The sequence below is a fragment of the Rhizopus delemar genome, genomic scaffold (genome assembly GCF_000149305.1).
Source record: "Rhizopus delemar RA 99-880 supercont3.12 genomic scaffold, whole genome shotgun sequence".
Taxonomy (NCBI): domain Eukaryota; kingdom Fungi; phylum Mucoromycota; class Mucoromycetes; order Mucorales; family Rhizopodaceae; genus Rhizopus; species Rhizopus delemar.
In genome coordinates, this window is record NW_027137838.1 from 1,077,962 (window position 1) to 1,093,233 (window position 15,272).

Below are 15,272 nucleotides of genomic sequence, written 5' to 3' on the forward strand. Positions count from 1 at the left end.
ATTTGAGTTAAAAATTAAGCTCAGATATCTGGGATTAAAATTGTTTTGCACATTTGAATGAATCACAAAAAACATTTTTTCTGTCCCTTCTCTATTTCTCTTTTAAATAAAATAAAAATGTCAAACGAATCACAACCTTTACCTGAATCCACTTCATTTGATATAGAAGAAGTACAGATAAATCATAAAAGAAGGACCTTATATTTATATACTATTTTATAGTACAATATTCTTAAGAGAGAAATTGCATTAGGCAATCACGAAAGAGCACTTTCAAGTTTTGTATTGCTGTAAGGAAAAGAAATAAGAAATATATGTGTTATAAAATTGTACTGTTTTCATACTGTTGCTCGTGTAGGCAGTCAAGTGAATTTAGGCATCCCATGTTCCAAGCTTTTGCAGCTGAAATTGTAGAAAATCTCGACCCTGAGAAAGGAACTAAAATGAGCAGTAAGTTTGTAATTGTAGTCCTTATCTGTCATATAAATCACTTTTAAATAGAATTCTTTGCCTCTTTGCCCTTTTTGTTACAAGCCAATGTCCTTGAATTTGCAAGAGGTAAAAAATAAGAAAGGAACGAGGTTAATGTCTATGTAATCAATTAATGCTATACAGCTCATATGGAAAGAAATGAAGAACGTAACAAGATATTCAACATGTTGCATGGATACATTACTTACTACCCAAGATACGCGTATAAATACTTGGTAAAATACAGCACCTAAACCTGATTTCTTAAGATATTTAATTTTTTTTTATTATACAGATTGAGGCGATTAATATGCTGATATTAAATGCACAGAAAATGGAAGAAAAAGAAAAGCAGCGATCAATCGAGATATTAGTGACAGATCTATTTGCAAGGCTCTGCAAACAAAAACTCATCCTTGTCAAACGAGACATCCTGCCCTCTGTTCAATCCACCGAAAACGGCCCAATGATCAGTTTACCCTATCATCTCTTTGAACAATTTTTATTATTAGGTCAACGATTTTATATCAAAAAGCACAAGTGGGAAGAATCAATACAGTTTACGTGTACTATGCTAACAGCCTGTGGATATGAAGGATTATTGGATGAAAGCACATTTGCAGAACACACCACTCGACTTCTTTATCTAAAACAGCACAGAGGCACAGTTAGAGTCGATGGTGAAGGAGGACGCGATTTACTTAATACGGAAGAATTTGTTGTTTTGGCAACTGTCATGTGTGAATATATGGCAGCGACAAGTCAGTTTGTTCAGTTTGGATATGATTATTACAAGGCCGTTTGCGGTACAGACAACGAGCATGCAGACGAAGCCAAATCATGTTTAATTCCCATCTGCACCTTCCAACCTAACAAATCGAATGATAAAAGCACAGTTGATTTTGCAGATGACTCTTCTTTCTCGTCAAGGCGAAAGAGACCTAGGTTGGATCACAGTGAGGAGGATACGGATAGTAAGGTTGAACGAGAAAGGAGTCGAGGTCTGGATTCATATTGCGTCAAAGGCGTGGATGATACATTGCAGATATTGAGTAAAGCGGGTGATTGCCTAAGGCATGTTGTAGAATTGTGGCAGTGGGCTGCAGAAAAATTAACAACAGATGAAATTGTCGAGCAGTTTGGAAGTTGGGAACAAGGCAAGTAAACAGCATTGCCCATTTTATTCAATTGATTAATCTATGTAAAATAGAAATTTGTAGAGTCATTGATGCATACAAGTTACCATTTGATATGCATAATGCAATCTTACTTGCAAGAAGCGATTTGGCCCTTTCTTCAGTAAAATGTCCATGTTTCTTTTATATACATTGGTCTCATTGTGTTTTGTAGCCGTCAGTTCCAGGCAATCTTGCAAAGGCACTTGAATTATCACAAGACATTTGTGATCGAATTGATAAACAGAGGCGACAAGAAAAAACAGGAGAAGGAAATATGACACTATCAGATACAGATATACCTTTTATGTTTGCCTTCCGAGTCTTATACAACATTGGTATTATTTATTTACTTGTAGGCAGTTTACAGGTAATTTACATTTATTACTCATAACTCAGTTTTAATTTAAATTATCTATAGCAATCCACTCTTGAGATTGCCATTATACTTTCAGTCTTTCCTATTCCAAATGAATTGGATGAAAAAGATTTCCTGAACGATGAAATTGATTGTCGTACGGTAGCCAACATATTTCAAGGAAGAGAATTTGGTTTGATGAGAGTAACACAAGAAGGATTGGTCGCACGCTGTATAAAGCATTTAGTAGTGGGCCTTGATAATGAATCGGAACAAAAGGGAGGTATGGCATCAATTGATTCTGCTCTACGATGGGATGAAAAGGCGGGAAATATGATTGTCATGATGCAGTATGGATGGCCTTACTGGAACAAGAGAACAAATCTTTGGCAGAAAGTGATAAACAAAATTAGCGAAAAGAGGGTTTTTAAAAATAGAGAATTTCTGGAATATCTGTATGGTAAGCTGTTATTTCCCTTCCCTCTTCTTTCACTTGGACATTTTGCTTAATTTTATTGTAGTTTTTGATGTTTTACATGCCATACTTCAAGTACATCTAACAGCAAAAGTAGCAATGGATATCATTCCACCAGAGTTTGCATTGCGTGGTAGCTACAGACATTTAATCATGTCAGACAATAGCAATAACAGTAGCACTGTCAGTATGAATATGGGTGGTAGCACAAACGATACTCTACCGACAAATCAAGATAATGAAACGATTACTACCTTTGACGAAGAAGACGATGAAATAAGCAGCAAGCGATCTTTACCAATATACCAACCTACGTTTGCCAATACAATTATGCCGAGTACATCTATGTCACCCTCATGGTATTCTGCTTCCACTCAAAAAAATTCTTTTGCAAAATGGATGTCTCCCTCATTTTATTACAGTCGTCCTGCTACTTCTGTTATTTTACCTGATGAAACACCGATGGTTGAAGAACTGAGTCAAAATGAAGGTTGCGCAGCTGATGCATTCAAGGGGATGTGCGTGCCTCGGGAAATAGTAACTCGGTGCTTGGAATATAGAATTAGTAAATATGCACCAAGGATTACACCACAACGTATGAGACATGTCTTACAAAGGTTCCTAAAGAATATGATCCTCAAAGCAAATGAAGAATCTTGAAAATTGTATAAATAAATAATTTAGATAAAAAGAAGGCGTTTTTCCACTCTACCCTTTATGTCAATGTTGCATGTGTCGCACAACAAAGTTACTTTCTGGAGTATAAACAATAACAACTCCTCTCTTTTCTTTTCTTTTTTAGTTTATGTCCTCAACACAGCAATACACTTGTCCTTGGCCGACATCACACGCACCAACTAGCGGATCCATTAAAAGTGCTCATTCGAACAGTGAAGATTGTCTTGGACTTGTTACTTTAAATGAACTAAAACAAGGAGAGTTGTATATTGTTAAAATTAAACTGGTCACTATTGCATTATTTCAGGGTAAAGTTCAATATATTTTCTACTACTACATTATCTAATATCACACAGGCTGGCAGGATGAAGTTTGCTGTTTCTATGTTTTACGTACATGCGCTAAAAAAGATGCTTTTTTTTTATTGATTTGATAGAGTTAATCATTTTAGTGTAGGAACTGACTTGGCAGATCCATTAAGATGGTCAGAAGCAAGGTATGCGCATCTGAGAACGCAATTATATGAACCATACGACTTAATTGATTTCTTAGGTATCTGCCAAATAATTTTGACGCTTATTATGCATTTGATGAAGCAGGAAACCCGCCCATTCATTTATGGACAAAGCAATTAAAAGCTACCATGCCTTCTAATTGGTTTAGCATATTTGAAGAAGCCAAGATGATGCAGAAGCAGTGGCACATGTCATATTCTCAGCCAGAATCAAGCTATTGCGGAGAGACAACACCAACATATGATTCTTCCGCCATTGAATCATCATACCAAGCGATACCAGAGTATACTTGTAATCACACAGACGAGATTGATCACAATGTCAACTTAGTCGAAAACAAGACACCATTCATTGCATCTAATAAAAAACCGCCTGTGTCACCTACGATACAGACTAAAACAGAACGGAGTAATCATCCTCCCTCTAACCTTCAAGGCCCCAGCTCTAGTATTACACAATCTGTTCTTCCTCGTTCCTCATCTTTACCATCTTCAGAAAACAGTAAGGTAGCCAACGTGCAATCCAGTCCAGCAAGTACTCCAAAGACTGAGCAAAAAAAAGTAACGCAAAGGAAATCGTGGTCTTCCTTTTTTCTAAAAAAGAAAAAATCAAAACGATCACTCAATGAAGATAGCAAACGGGAGAGTGCACCGGTTGACTCGAAAAAAGCACATCCGCCATTACCTCCTAAAATAGAAAGCACAGTCCAGGATAGAAAGACCGAAATACCCGTCTTACCATTGCACACTTCCATAAATGAGTCATCCGTTACTTCACCACTAGACATTGACACATTTTTTGATTTGCGTACTACCCTGGCTTTCTTTGACAATAACGTGATGGATCAATTAAACGACATGGATAGCTATGATCGTAATAAAAAAATATTGAATAGTGCTTAAAATTCTATCTTTATAAATCATTCTATTTTTGCAAATGAATATGTGAAGCAAGCTAGAATACATGTCAATTGACAAGTCCCCATTCAAATTACAGGCAGCCCAGTTCTTATATCAAAAACGCGTAGACAAATATTTTTTTTTGCCTGTCGGCCACCGCTTTCATTAAAATCTCTAATACTTGTGCTGTAGTACAATGAGTTAATGAAGTGTTTTAAGTATAAAAAATAAGAAAAAGAAGAATTAACGAGACCAAACAATAGTTCTAAAGTCGAATACTTTTATTAAAGAAAGATTCCAAGGCTATTTATATTAGTTGAGCAAGACCTGAGATTAAATGACAAGAGATAGTTACGACCGATATGATTTGACATGTATAAGAAAAATTCTATAAACTGATGCTAGTAATAAACTCTCTAGATATTAACTGAAACATATTATAATCTAATGTTAATTACCAATTGTTTAGATACAAACTGAAAATATTATTCAGGGCAGTGATAATTATCAGGATCTATTCTTATTCAAACTCGTTTGTAAAGATTTCACTTGGGATGATAAGACTGTATCTTATTGACATGTCAAAACATGACAATATTTATAAGCACGACACGAATATTATAATAATAAGCCAAATAAATAAGAAAAGCTGAATGACAGGGATTGTCTGCAACGGAATTTGGTCAACATCCAAATGGGAGCATCGTAAAAGCTTGTTGTATTCATCTTGCAGAGATAATTAACCAAGATTTAAAGTAATAATTTATTTTAGGAAGTAGTCTTGCTGCTATGCATCACCAGTCGAAGCTGGATATTGTCGATAGGGAAAAATCTCGTAAAGGTGCAAAAAAAAAAAAAAAAAAAAAAAAAAAAGTTGATTTACTGCTTCTTATTATGAGCGACGCTATTATTTACCATTTGTTCCCAGTTCTGACGATTTTCTATGCGATCGACCAAATTTAGCGGAAAAAGAAGCTCAGTCAAATGAAACAAGATTGTTTATTATATCATTATACCATTTGGAGAAACTTCTTGGTGGCATGATGTCCGAGGAGGAAGAAGATGAACCCTCCCACTATATGGAGTTGATTAGGGAAGAGATTGAATCAAGGGCGATACAACTACCTCATATGGCTTAGACAAGGTCTATTGTGCCCAAAGATAATCATTGTATAGCAATCAAGCATTATTAACGATTAATAATGCGAGTGATACGTGCTATGTTTGTCAGGACCACCTCTTTTTCCCAAATGAAGCGCCGATGGGTCCGGGAGAAGATAACCGGAGTAGACTAAGGTATGGGCCGGAAGGTTGTTTGACCCTGAGTGGTGGTCATGCTGAGACTGAAATGAAGGTGGAAGTTAAGGGTCCTAAAGAGGGTCCTTATCCTAATGCTTGATCAGTCGATAATGAAGATGGTAATGGTGGTCCCATTTAAATTGTAGATGTATAACGGAGTGATTAGCATCCAATGAAAAGTATAAAAGGATGTTTGATTTTTATTGAATAAACAATATGCAGTCTTTTTCTTTTTATTATATTTCTTTTTACACTTACTTTACGCCTTTAAAGTCTATAATAGTTCTCTTTTTCCTGGTTACTGTTTTAAATTTCAAGCTATTCAAGGTAAAGCATAATCAGGGGAAAAGCATATATCATGAGTATATGGAAATGTAGACTTACTAATATGTATATATACGATTAAAGAATAATTTTTATTTTAAATTTAAAATAACCCAATTGAGCACATAATCACTGTTGTAGAACAGAGTCTGATCTAACGGACATTGAATAATCACAACTAAAAGAAGTATATTAAAATTGATAAAAGATAATAATTTAAATCTTTATTAAATAAAATATATTCTTCTTCTTTTTATATAAAACTATCACTATTAGATTCATTCTATAAAGTAAACATGAACACTAAATAAGTCATGATCTTTACTATTCATCATTTCTGTAAATGAATAATAATGGATCAGGTACCTAGTCAACTTTGATTTGACTGGAGGCATTTCATATAAATATATCTTTCCTCTCAATGAAGACGGGACAACTCTCCCAGATCAGTTAAAGAACAATAAGACCTATAAAAACAACGAATTAAAAATTTTCATAATCGATTCAGTGATCACTATTCAATCAAACGTGTCAATGATTGGATCTACGCTCATAACTACTCATTTACCCGCCAATTGATAGAAGAATATAAATAGTAGACTTTGTAATGTTTTCTTTTTAACAATTAAGATTGTCTTAAATAAAATTCAGTCTCAAAAAGTATTCTTTTGGTTTATTTTTGTTATTTCTTTTACTTTACCAGAACATAACAATCACTACTGGGATTGAATTGCCCGGGTCAGATCATAAAAGGGAGATAGAACAAAAAACCTTTTTGATAGGCAAAAAGGGAAAAAAGACGAGGAAGGGAAGAGGAAAGAGAATATGTATCGTCATATACTAGATTAATTGTTGCACAGCCATTTGACTGTAAAGATTGACCTTTACTTAAAAAAAATAAAATAAAATAAAAGAATAGAACAAAGAAATATGTTTAGAGTCTCTTTATTCTAAAAGAATTAGAATATCCTTTTTTATCTACACTAATTCTAAGGCTCTATATACTAGTTGGGTTTTCCCATTATATTTGAGATGACGGATGTTTGATTACTTGATACTTGATAGTTGGTACCTGGGAAAGGCTTAGGGAAATTGTCCTTTATATTCCTATTGTTACATTGGACTTCCATTTATGGTTCCTTTTTATGGTTTACTCATTGTTATCCCAGCTACCGTTCTTTAAGGTCTTTATGCAGCGCTTATTCCTTATTGGGCTTATACTGGATTCCTATGAAAGTGGTATTTTGTATTTATTCTTATTATGGAAGTGATGCGACTACTTTGTATTCTTATACTTTATGCCTAATAGTCAAATCACTACATTGGCAAGCTTGACCCCAAGTGGGGAGGTTTCAGGAGGGATCTTTCCATGATACAAGTAATCGAGTTCAAACAGAATCTGACGAATGGAAGGCCATCGAACTGTCCAGACGGCGAAGGGTGACGGGTTGATGTTGGCAGAAGGACAACGCTTTTTGCGTTGGGTTGGTAGCTTGTTCAAGAGGAAAGACAGCGGGTCAGGTTCATTTGCGGGCATTTGTAAACGACGATGCATATGTAGACACCAGATAGCATGTGATCGTGTGAGCTTCACCGTTGGATGATAAATACAAGGTATGGGAACACCACCGGGGAGCCAGCCAAGGCGCCAGCGTATCAGTCGACTACGTTCAGCGGGGGTCATGGGTAACCAAAGGATGGGATCAATACCAAGTTTAGATCGGCAGTCCAATAGCAGTAGAGAGTTGGTAGCATTACTGTTTAGGATAGGGGGTTTTAGGTAAAAGTAGTATAACAACAAAGATAAAGAAATACTGTTAGAACTTGGTATCTCTTTATTAAGTTAAGATAACTAAGATTGAATATGATTAATTCTACATGTAAAAAGTGAGAGTATTTATAGACATGATACGGATAAAGAATTAGGACAGATTTATGATCAATTCGACAGAATAGATGATTACTATTTCTAATTATTAGTTTAGCCTGTTCCTAGCTTGTATTGTCAATTATGCTATTGGGATGGTTTCAGATAACTCTGGATGTAGGACTATTTAGGAGACGGTACGGATGAATATAAAATCCTCTAGTTCCGTGATTGGATATTATGGCTAATAATAATATCTCAGTTAGGATAAATGTTTGCGTGACTTAATGATGATCCGGTAAGTAATTGTCATTCCTTATTCAACATGCTCATATCATCAATAAACTATATTACAACCACGCCATACATTTGACTGTGTGAAGTTAATATGAATAAAGCCTAATATAAAAATCTAATCAAAGTCTTTTATTGATCTGTGCTGGGAATAATGTTATAAATGATTCCAAAGTTATGTCAACATATTATTTAGGATCATATGAGATTCCTTTTACTAAAATAAAGTGACTATAATCTTATGTATCCTTAACATTATCCTCCACCAGATTCAACAGCACCTTGTTGATTCGGCATAAGAGTGAATAGGTATGCGTTATGAAATGTCTAATCAATTTGGTAGATCATTTTCATGCTAAATTGTGGGGTAATTTACCGTGACTATCTTTGTCCGTGATTATTTTATTTTTTTTATATATTATTATTTTTTCTCCTTGTTAAGCCTTCTCTTTAACAATCTTTCTTCTCTACTAAGCTTTGTAGGAAGAGCTCTTTTCTTTGTCTCAACAGAGTGTACTTTTTTCTCATCACTCAATTTAGGTGCGGAATTTCTATTGGACTCATTATATTTGGAATTGGATGATGCTTTATTCACAATGTGTTCAGCTCTCTCATGTTCCAACTTTTTCAGTTCGTCTTGTTTATCCCAATATTTCTCTATGATAGTTGGGTCTGTAAAATCACTAGCCTTTTGCCAAGTGTTAGCACGTTCGCCATAACCAGCCCATTTAACTAAAAACTCTCGATGACCGATTGGTCCGCGATGGTCACGAATGTCTTCAACTTCATAATATTCATTTTCGATATTTGACTCATCCATGTTGACAACTTTTAATTCAGATGGCGTGTAGTTACGATGTAATAATTCATTCTGCTCATCTTTCAGTTCATATGAACCTCCTCTATTCTTTCGAACCACTGTATAGGGACCTTTATATAATGGAGCAAGTTTACTTGTCCTATTTTCTAGTCTCACCATAACATGCGATCCAACAGGGATGTCAATCATAATATTTTTATTATTGTATCTCTTACTGTATTCCTCATTAATCTTTTGAGTTCTTTCTAATATAGCAGGGAATACGATTTCCTCCATATGTTTGATACGTTCTTCTAATTCTTCAACTGTCATCAAATCATTGGGGATTGGATACTTTTTATTTGCGTAGTCGTCAGGCATATTAACTCTGCGAGCATACATTAATGAAAAAGGAGAGCTAAGTGTTTTATTTTTTATATATCTATTTATACAAAGCTGTACAATTGGAAGATAATGATTCCAATCTCTGCCATTGGATTGAATCATCTTTCTCAATGTGTTCATCGCAATTTTAACACTAGCTTCAGCACTACCATTACCTTGTGGATGATACGCAGTAGAATATCTACGATCTATACCAAGGTTCTTTGAAATATGACTCATCAGTGAATTTCTAAATTCTGTTCCATTATCGCTCTGGATGATACGTGGGAATCCATAGTCTCCAAAGATACTTATAAGTTCTTTTGCAACTGTATCGGATTGTTTATTCTTTAATGGTCTAATCACAATGTACTTGGTACATATATCAGTTAGAACCAATAGATATATATAATCATCTCCAGTAGCAGGAAGTGGTCCAGCAAGATCTATAGCAATATGATCAAACGGCCTATGAGCTACAACATTGGTCAATGGATGATAACCTCTCTTATTTATGTTGTGCTTCTGACATTCACTGCATGAACTAACAATGTTTTTTGCTTCATCATATATATTGGTCCAATGCATACCTCTACTGTGAATATCACGTACGATAGCTTGGTAACCATAATGACCATATGAGTGAGTTTCTCTTAATATGGCATCTCTCTCTTCTTCAGGAGGAGTTAGGTAATCAATTAGCTCATTTTTATTTTCTATTAATCGAGTAGCGAGTACATTAATTGATTTGTCTCTGCAATACTTCTTTCTTTTTACAACAACTTTTTTAATTTTAAGATTATTCTTGTTTTTCTTATAAACACTATCCTCCACCAGTTTGTTATCATCTTCTAAAGGAGGATACAAACGACTTAATTGATCGGGGAGCTTGTTTAAAACACCAGGAATATGGACAACATCAAAATCAAAATCGAGAAGTGTTTCCATCCAACCAATCATCATAGGATTAGCTATTTTCTGTGTGTGTAAGTAGACTAAAGCTTTATGGTCACTATAAATAGTAAAGTGTTTTCCCCATAAGAATTTTCTATATTTTTTGAGTGCTAAAATGATTGCATATAATTCCCTTTTAGTGGTACTCCATCGCCTTTGAGATGGTGTCAAAGAAGAGGATACGAAGCTTATATATTTATCACGCTGTAATTCATCCTTTTGATATAGGACAGCTGCGACGCCATATAGGGATGCATCAGTTGCCACAAAAAACTTTTTACTTAAGTCTGGATAATGAAGTACAAGGTTTGATTGTAGTATGGCTTTCAATGCATTGAAACTGTTCGTTTGTTCATCGGTCCATAGTTCTCTAATGTTCACAGCATTACTCAATCTTGTGATTGGTTCAGCAACTCGTGAAATCATTGGAACATAATCTCTAAAATAATTAATTAAGCCCATAAACTGTTGTACATGCTTATGACTTTGATTTGGGATTGGCCAGTTCTGAACATTGGTCAACTTATTGCGATCTACTTTAGTGCCAGTAGTATTTACTACAAAACCCAAGAGTCTGACTGAATGTTGAAACCATACACATTTATCTGGATTTACAATCAAATTCACAGATGTCAATTTCTCTAATACTAACTTCACATCTTCTGCATGTTGCTCAAAGCTATCGCTGGCTACAATGCAATCATCTACAAAATTCTGAACACAAGATATCCCATCAAAGAGAATAGCAAGGCATTTTTGAAATTGTGATGTCAACATTTTTACTCCAAAGCATCCTTTTATGAAGGAATATTGAGCATTATCATGTGTGAATGTTAATTTATGAACATCTTCAGGTGCAACTTTAAATCGGTGATATGCATTAGATAAGTCAATAGTAGAAAATACTTTTTTACCATTCAAATTATCAAAGATATCTCTGATCAGGGGAACAGGATAATTGAAAGTAGGAGGCAATATATTATTAAGTAATCTCACATCCAAACATACGCGATGATTCACTATCTCGCCTGCTTTGTTTCTCTTTGGAACTAAGAGAAGTGGACTGTTAAAAGATGTGTTAACTTTGGACTTTATGATAGTTCCCGTCTTTAACCATTCTTCAATTTGCTTATCTAAAAAAGGTCTTAAAGCGTGCGGAATTGGATACTGCCGTCTATAAGCCGTGGCACCTTCTTTCGTTGGTAAATGAATAATTGACTCAGGCATAGGACATGACGATGTCACTGGAATACTCTGGTTCCTTTTCAAAACATCTTTGATTGTATCAAAGAAATTTGCTCTTTGCTCGGCTGTTCCGGCAGGCGAATTATCAGGTTCAAATTCATTCACTTGGTCAATATTTATATTTTCTAAAATTTGAATTTCATCAGTAGCTGTATCAGAGTGTGAATGTTCACTACTAAGTCTGAACGCTACACCTGTTAAACCAATATTCATTTTTGGTAAGATATCGGTGCCAAGCAGAACATCAAAATCGAATCCTGTATTGAATTTCATAATTTCTAAGGAATGTTCAAACATGATTCCATTTGAATACTTAAACTTCAATGGATCAGTAATACCAATACGAGAAACATCATTATTATGAGATAAGAAATTATAGGAACCACTAATTTTGTTTATTTTATTTAATTTCAATTTTTTAGTGAAAGCATTTATATCAATAAAGCTTGTATCGCTTCCAGTGTCAACAAGACCCATGAGCTTTTCGTTCTCTATAATAATCGGAGTAAGTAAATTAAATGCATTGGCTTTAATTTCTTTTTTATCAAGTGTTCTCTCTTTATTTTGGTACTTACAATCATAGCTTAATCCTTCCATCATAGTATTTACTTCAGAGGTAGCTTGATCCAATAAGGCCGTTTTATCTTTTACAACATCATCGTCAGGATTATTGTCATTTTTATGACTCGTCACTGCGAATACTTTCTTGTCATTGTTTTTGCATTTATGTTCTTTAGACCAGGGTTGCCCACATTTAAAGCATTTTTTGTTCGTATTGACTTTTTCAACTCTCTTTGTGGTAAAGCAATCAACTGTGTCATGTGTACCATTTTTACCATGGTGAGTGCAAAAATAATTCTTATTGACCTTGGTCATATTATGGCTTCTTCTTTTAAATTGATGTCTTCTGTGCCCAGACAAAGACCCATCACCTCGAGAACCATTTTCATTATATCTAGACTTCACTGTGTCACTCTTGTTAGCACCAGGAATCAAAGCAGTAGCTTCTGCATAAAGCTTGTTATCATCACCCAAAATGTCACGACCAACTTGTGTGATATATTCCACAGTCCATTTTTCATTCGTATCAGCTTTGCTCTTGCCAACTCTAGCGACAGTCACTCTTATCAACGTTTGCACAGATAAGGTCAAAGAAGCCAAGAAACGGTCAGCAATGCGTGGATCATCACTAGGAAGCCCAGCATTATACACAGCTTGAAGAAACTTTTTGGAATAATCACCAATAGACTCTTTGTTGCTCATTTGCATCGTAAAAACCAAATCAGTATAATGTCGAGTGGCCAAACTTGAGCCGTGGTGCTCCTTAAAAGCAGCTCTTGCTTCAGCCCATGTATTGCATTTACGCAAATCAGTTTCAACCCAAGCATTATCACTATATGGCAAGCACAAAGGTAAAAATTGTTTCCAAACTTGCTCAACATCACGGTAAGCGGAACCTTTGATAATATTCTCAAACCTGGCCAAGAAGTGCTCAACAGACTCGAATACCTCTTCATTGGGAAACGGACGCACAACACTCGATGCCAATTGGAATTTCGGTAAGTCTCTATGAGACAATGTCAAACCTGCATTTCTGCTACTAATGCTTGCATTAGGCGAAGCGGTCTTCCCAAGAATAGAACTGTACTCTTGCATAGCAGTCAACCTGCGCTTGGTACGATCCATCTGTTGGAGCGCATGATCGGCAGCTGCCTCATCACCAGCAAGTCTAGCCGTCGTGAACGCTTCCAAAAAGCCATTAAATTCACTGCGCAATTGCGTGAGATTCTGGCGCAGCAGTAGCTCTTCCCTCTCACCAGTGGAGGATGAAGGCACTAAAAAGGAATCCAAGACCATAGCAGTTCCATCATCGGTTAGAGGAGAGGAACCAGCAAAGGACGACAAATCAATGGACCCAGTAGCCATAGACATGTTGTCACCATTAGGAGCAGCACCACTATTGAAAGAGTTTTCACCAGTAGTAGAATTCATTGCAAGTAATTAACAGTAAAAAATGTTTAGGATAGGGGGTTTTAGGTAAAAGTAGTATAACAACAAAGATAAAGAAATACTGTTAGAACTTGGTATCTCTTTATTAAGTTAAGATAACTAAGATTGAATATCATTAATTCTACATGTAAAAAGTGAGAGTATTTATAGACATGATACGGATAAAGAATTAGGACAGATCTATGATCAACTCGACAGAATAGATGATTACTATTTCTAATTATTAGTTTAGCCTGTTCCTAGCTTGTATTGTCAATTATGCTATTGGGATGGTTTCAGATAACTCTGGATGTAGGACTATTTAGGAGACGGTACGGATGAATATAAAATCCTCTAGTTCCGTGATTGGATATTATGGCTAATAATAATATCTCAGTTAGGATAAATGTTTGCGTGACTTAATGATGATCCGGTAAATAATTGTCATTCCTTATTCAACATGCTCATATTATCAATAAACTATATTACAACCACGCCATACATTTGACTGTGTGAAGTTAATATGAATAAAGCCTAATATAAAAATCTAATCAAAGTCTTTTATTGATCTGTGCTGGGAATAATGTTATAAATGATTCCAAAGTTATGTCAACATATTATTTAGGATCATATGAGATTCCTTTTACTAAAATAAAGTGACTATAATCTTATGTATCCTTAACACCGCCGAAGGTACGTCGAATGCACTGAGTTTGACAAACTTCGAGCTTGGTTATATTGGAGGAGGACACGGCACTAATGGCGAGACCATATTCTAGTTGAGAACGTATCTGAAGTGTTTTAAGTATTTAAAATATGAAAAAGAAGAATTAACGAGACCGAACAATAGTTCTAAAGTCGAATACTTTTATTAAAGAAAGATTCCAAGGCTATTTACAGTGGGTGAAAAAACTCTAAAAACGTCAGATATTTTTTCAGTTTTTAGCCTCTGTGAGCATGCACAGTGTCTTAGATCATGCAAAAACTTTATGGCATACAGTTGTTGGAATAATTGTTCGAATGTTTTGCAATTTTATACATTCTGCTTTGTATCTCTGCAGTCAGATACAATAGAGCTACGTACAATACCTCATTAGAAAGCGACAGCTGTCGGATATAACATATAAAAATCCAGGGGTTTGGAATTACTTCCATATATAGTAAGATCAGATTGCGTCAAGCATATGCATTCGAACAATTTTTCCAACTCAATGCATTCTATAATGATGATATCGTTGCCGCTTCTGACATCACTAATACAGCATTACTAAATGATGTAATAATGAAACAATGCTTTTGCTTTTAGTCAGAGCTTAAAATATATAAATAAGGCTGGATTTTGCAGTGTTTCCCTTCTATCTCGTACAGCCTATACTTCTTTATATCATGGTACAGTACAGTAGCGGACAAAACTGGTGCACAAAACTTTTTTTCAGCTATAAGCTACCATTACTTGCTCATTACAGTTGCAATATCTATGAAACTATATCAGATGGAAGGTGTACTAAATGTTGCAAATTGTGCAAAGTTTAATCATTGCATTGCC

The 15,272-nt window shown here is 35.1% G+C and overlaps 3 protein-coding genes across 3 annotated transcripts; 1 reads left to right on the forward strand and 2 right to left on the reverse strand.

Annotated features, from left to right (window-relative positions):
- Positions 1 to 117: 117 nt before the first annotated feature.
- On the forward strand, positions 118 to 3,139 carry RO3G_13699 (uncharacterized protein; the record flags this gene model as incomplete). The annotated part of the gene is made up of 10 exons (XM_067668283.1): positions 118 to 171; positions 223 to 290; positions 359 to 450; positions 502 to 558; positions 616 to 707; positions 767 to 1,632; positions 1,692 to 1,770; positions 1,822 to 2,016; positions 2,068 to 2,464; positions 2,526 to 3,139. The coding sequence occupies 10 exons, from the start codon at positions 118 to 120 to the stop codon at positions 3,137 to 3,139; spliced, it is 2,514 nt and encodes an 837-aa protein (XP_067524384.1).
- A 4,364-nt stretch (positions 3,140 to 7,503) lies between these two features.
- RO3G_13700 (uncharacterized protein) lies at positions 7,504 to 7,878 on the reverse strand (the record flags this gene model as incomplete). Its single annotated transcript, XM_067668284.1, has 1 exon — positions 7,504 to 7,878. The coding sequence occupies one exon, from the start codon at positions 7,876 to 7,878 to the stop codon at positions 7,504 to 7,506; it is 375 nt and encodes a 124-aa protein (XP_067524385.1).
- An 898-nt stretch (positions 7,879 to 8,776) lies between these two features.
- Positions 8,777 to 13,729, reverse strand: RO3G_13701 (uncharacterized protein; the record flags this gene model as incomplete). Its single annotated transcript, XM_067668285.1, has 3 exons — positions 8,777 to 9,285; positions 9,391 to 9,984; positions 10,129 to 13,729. The coding sequence occupies 3 exons, from the start codon at positions 13,727 to 13,729 to the stop codon at positions 8,777 to 8,779; spliced, it is 4,704 nt and encodes a 1,567-aa protein (XP_067524386.1).
- Between the last annotated feature and the right edge of the window lie 1,543 nt (positions 13,730 to 15,272).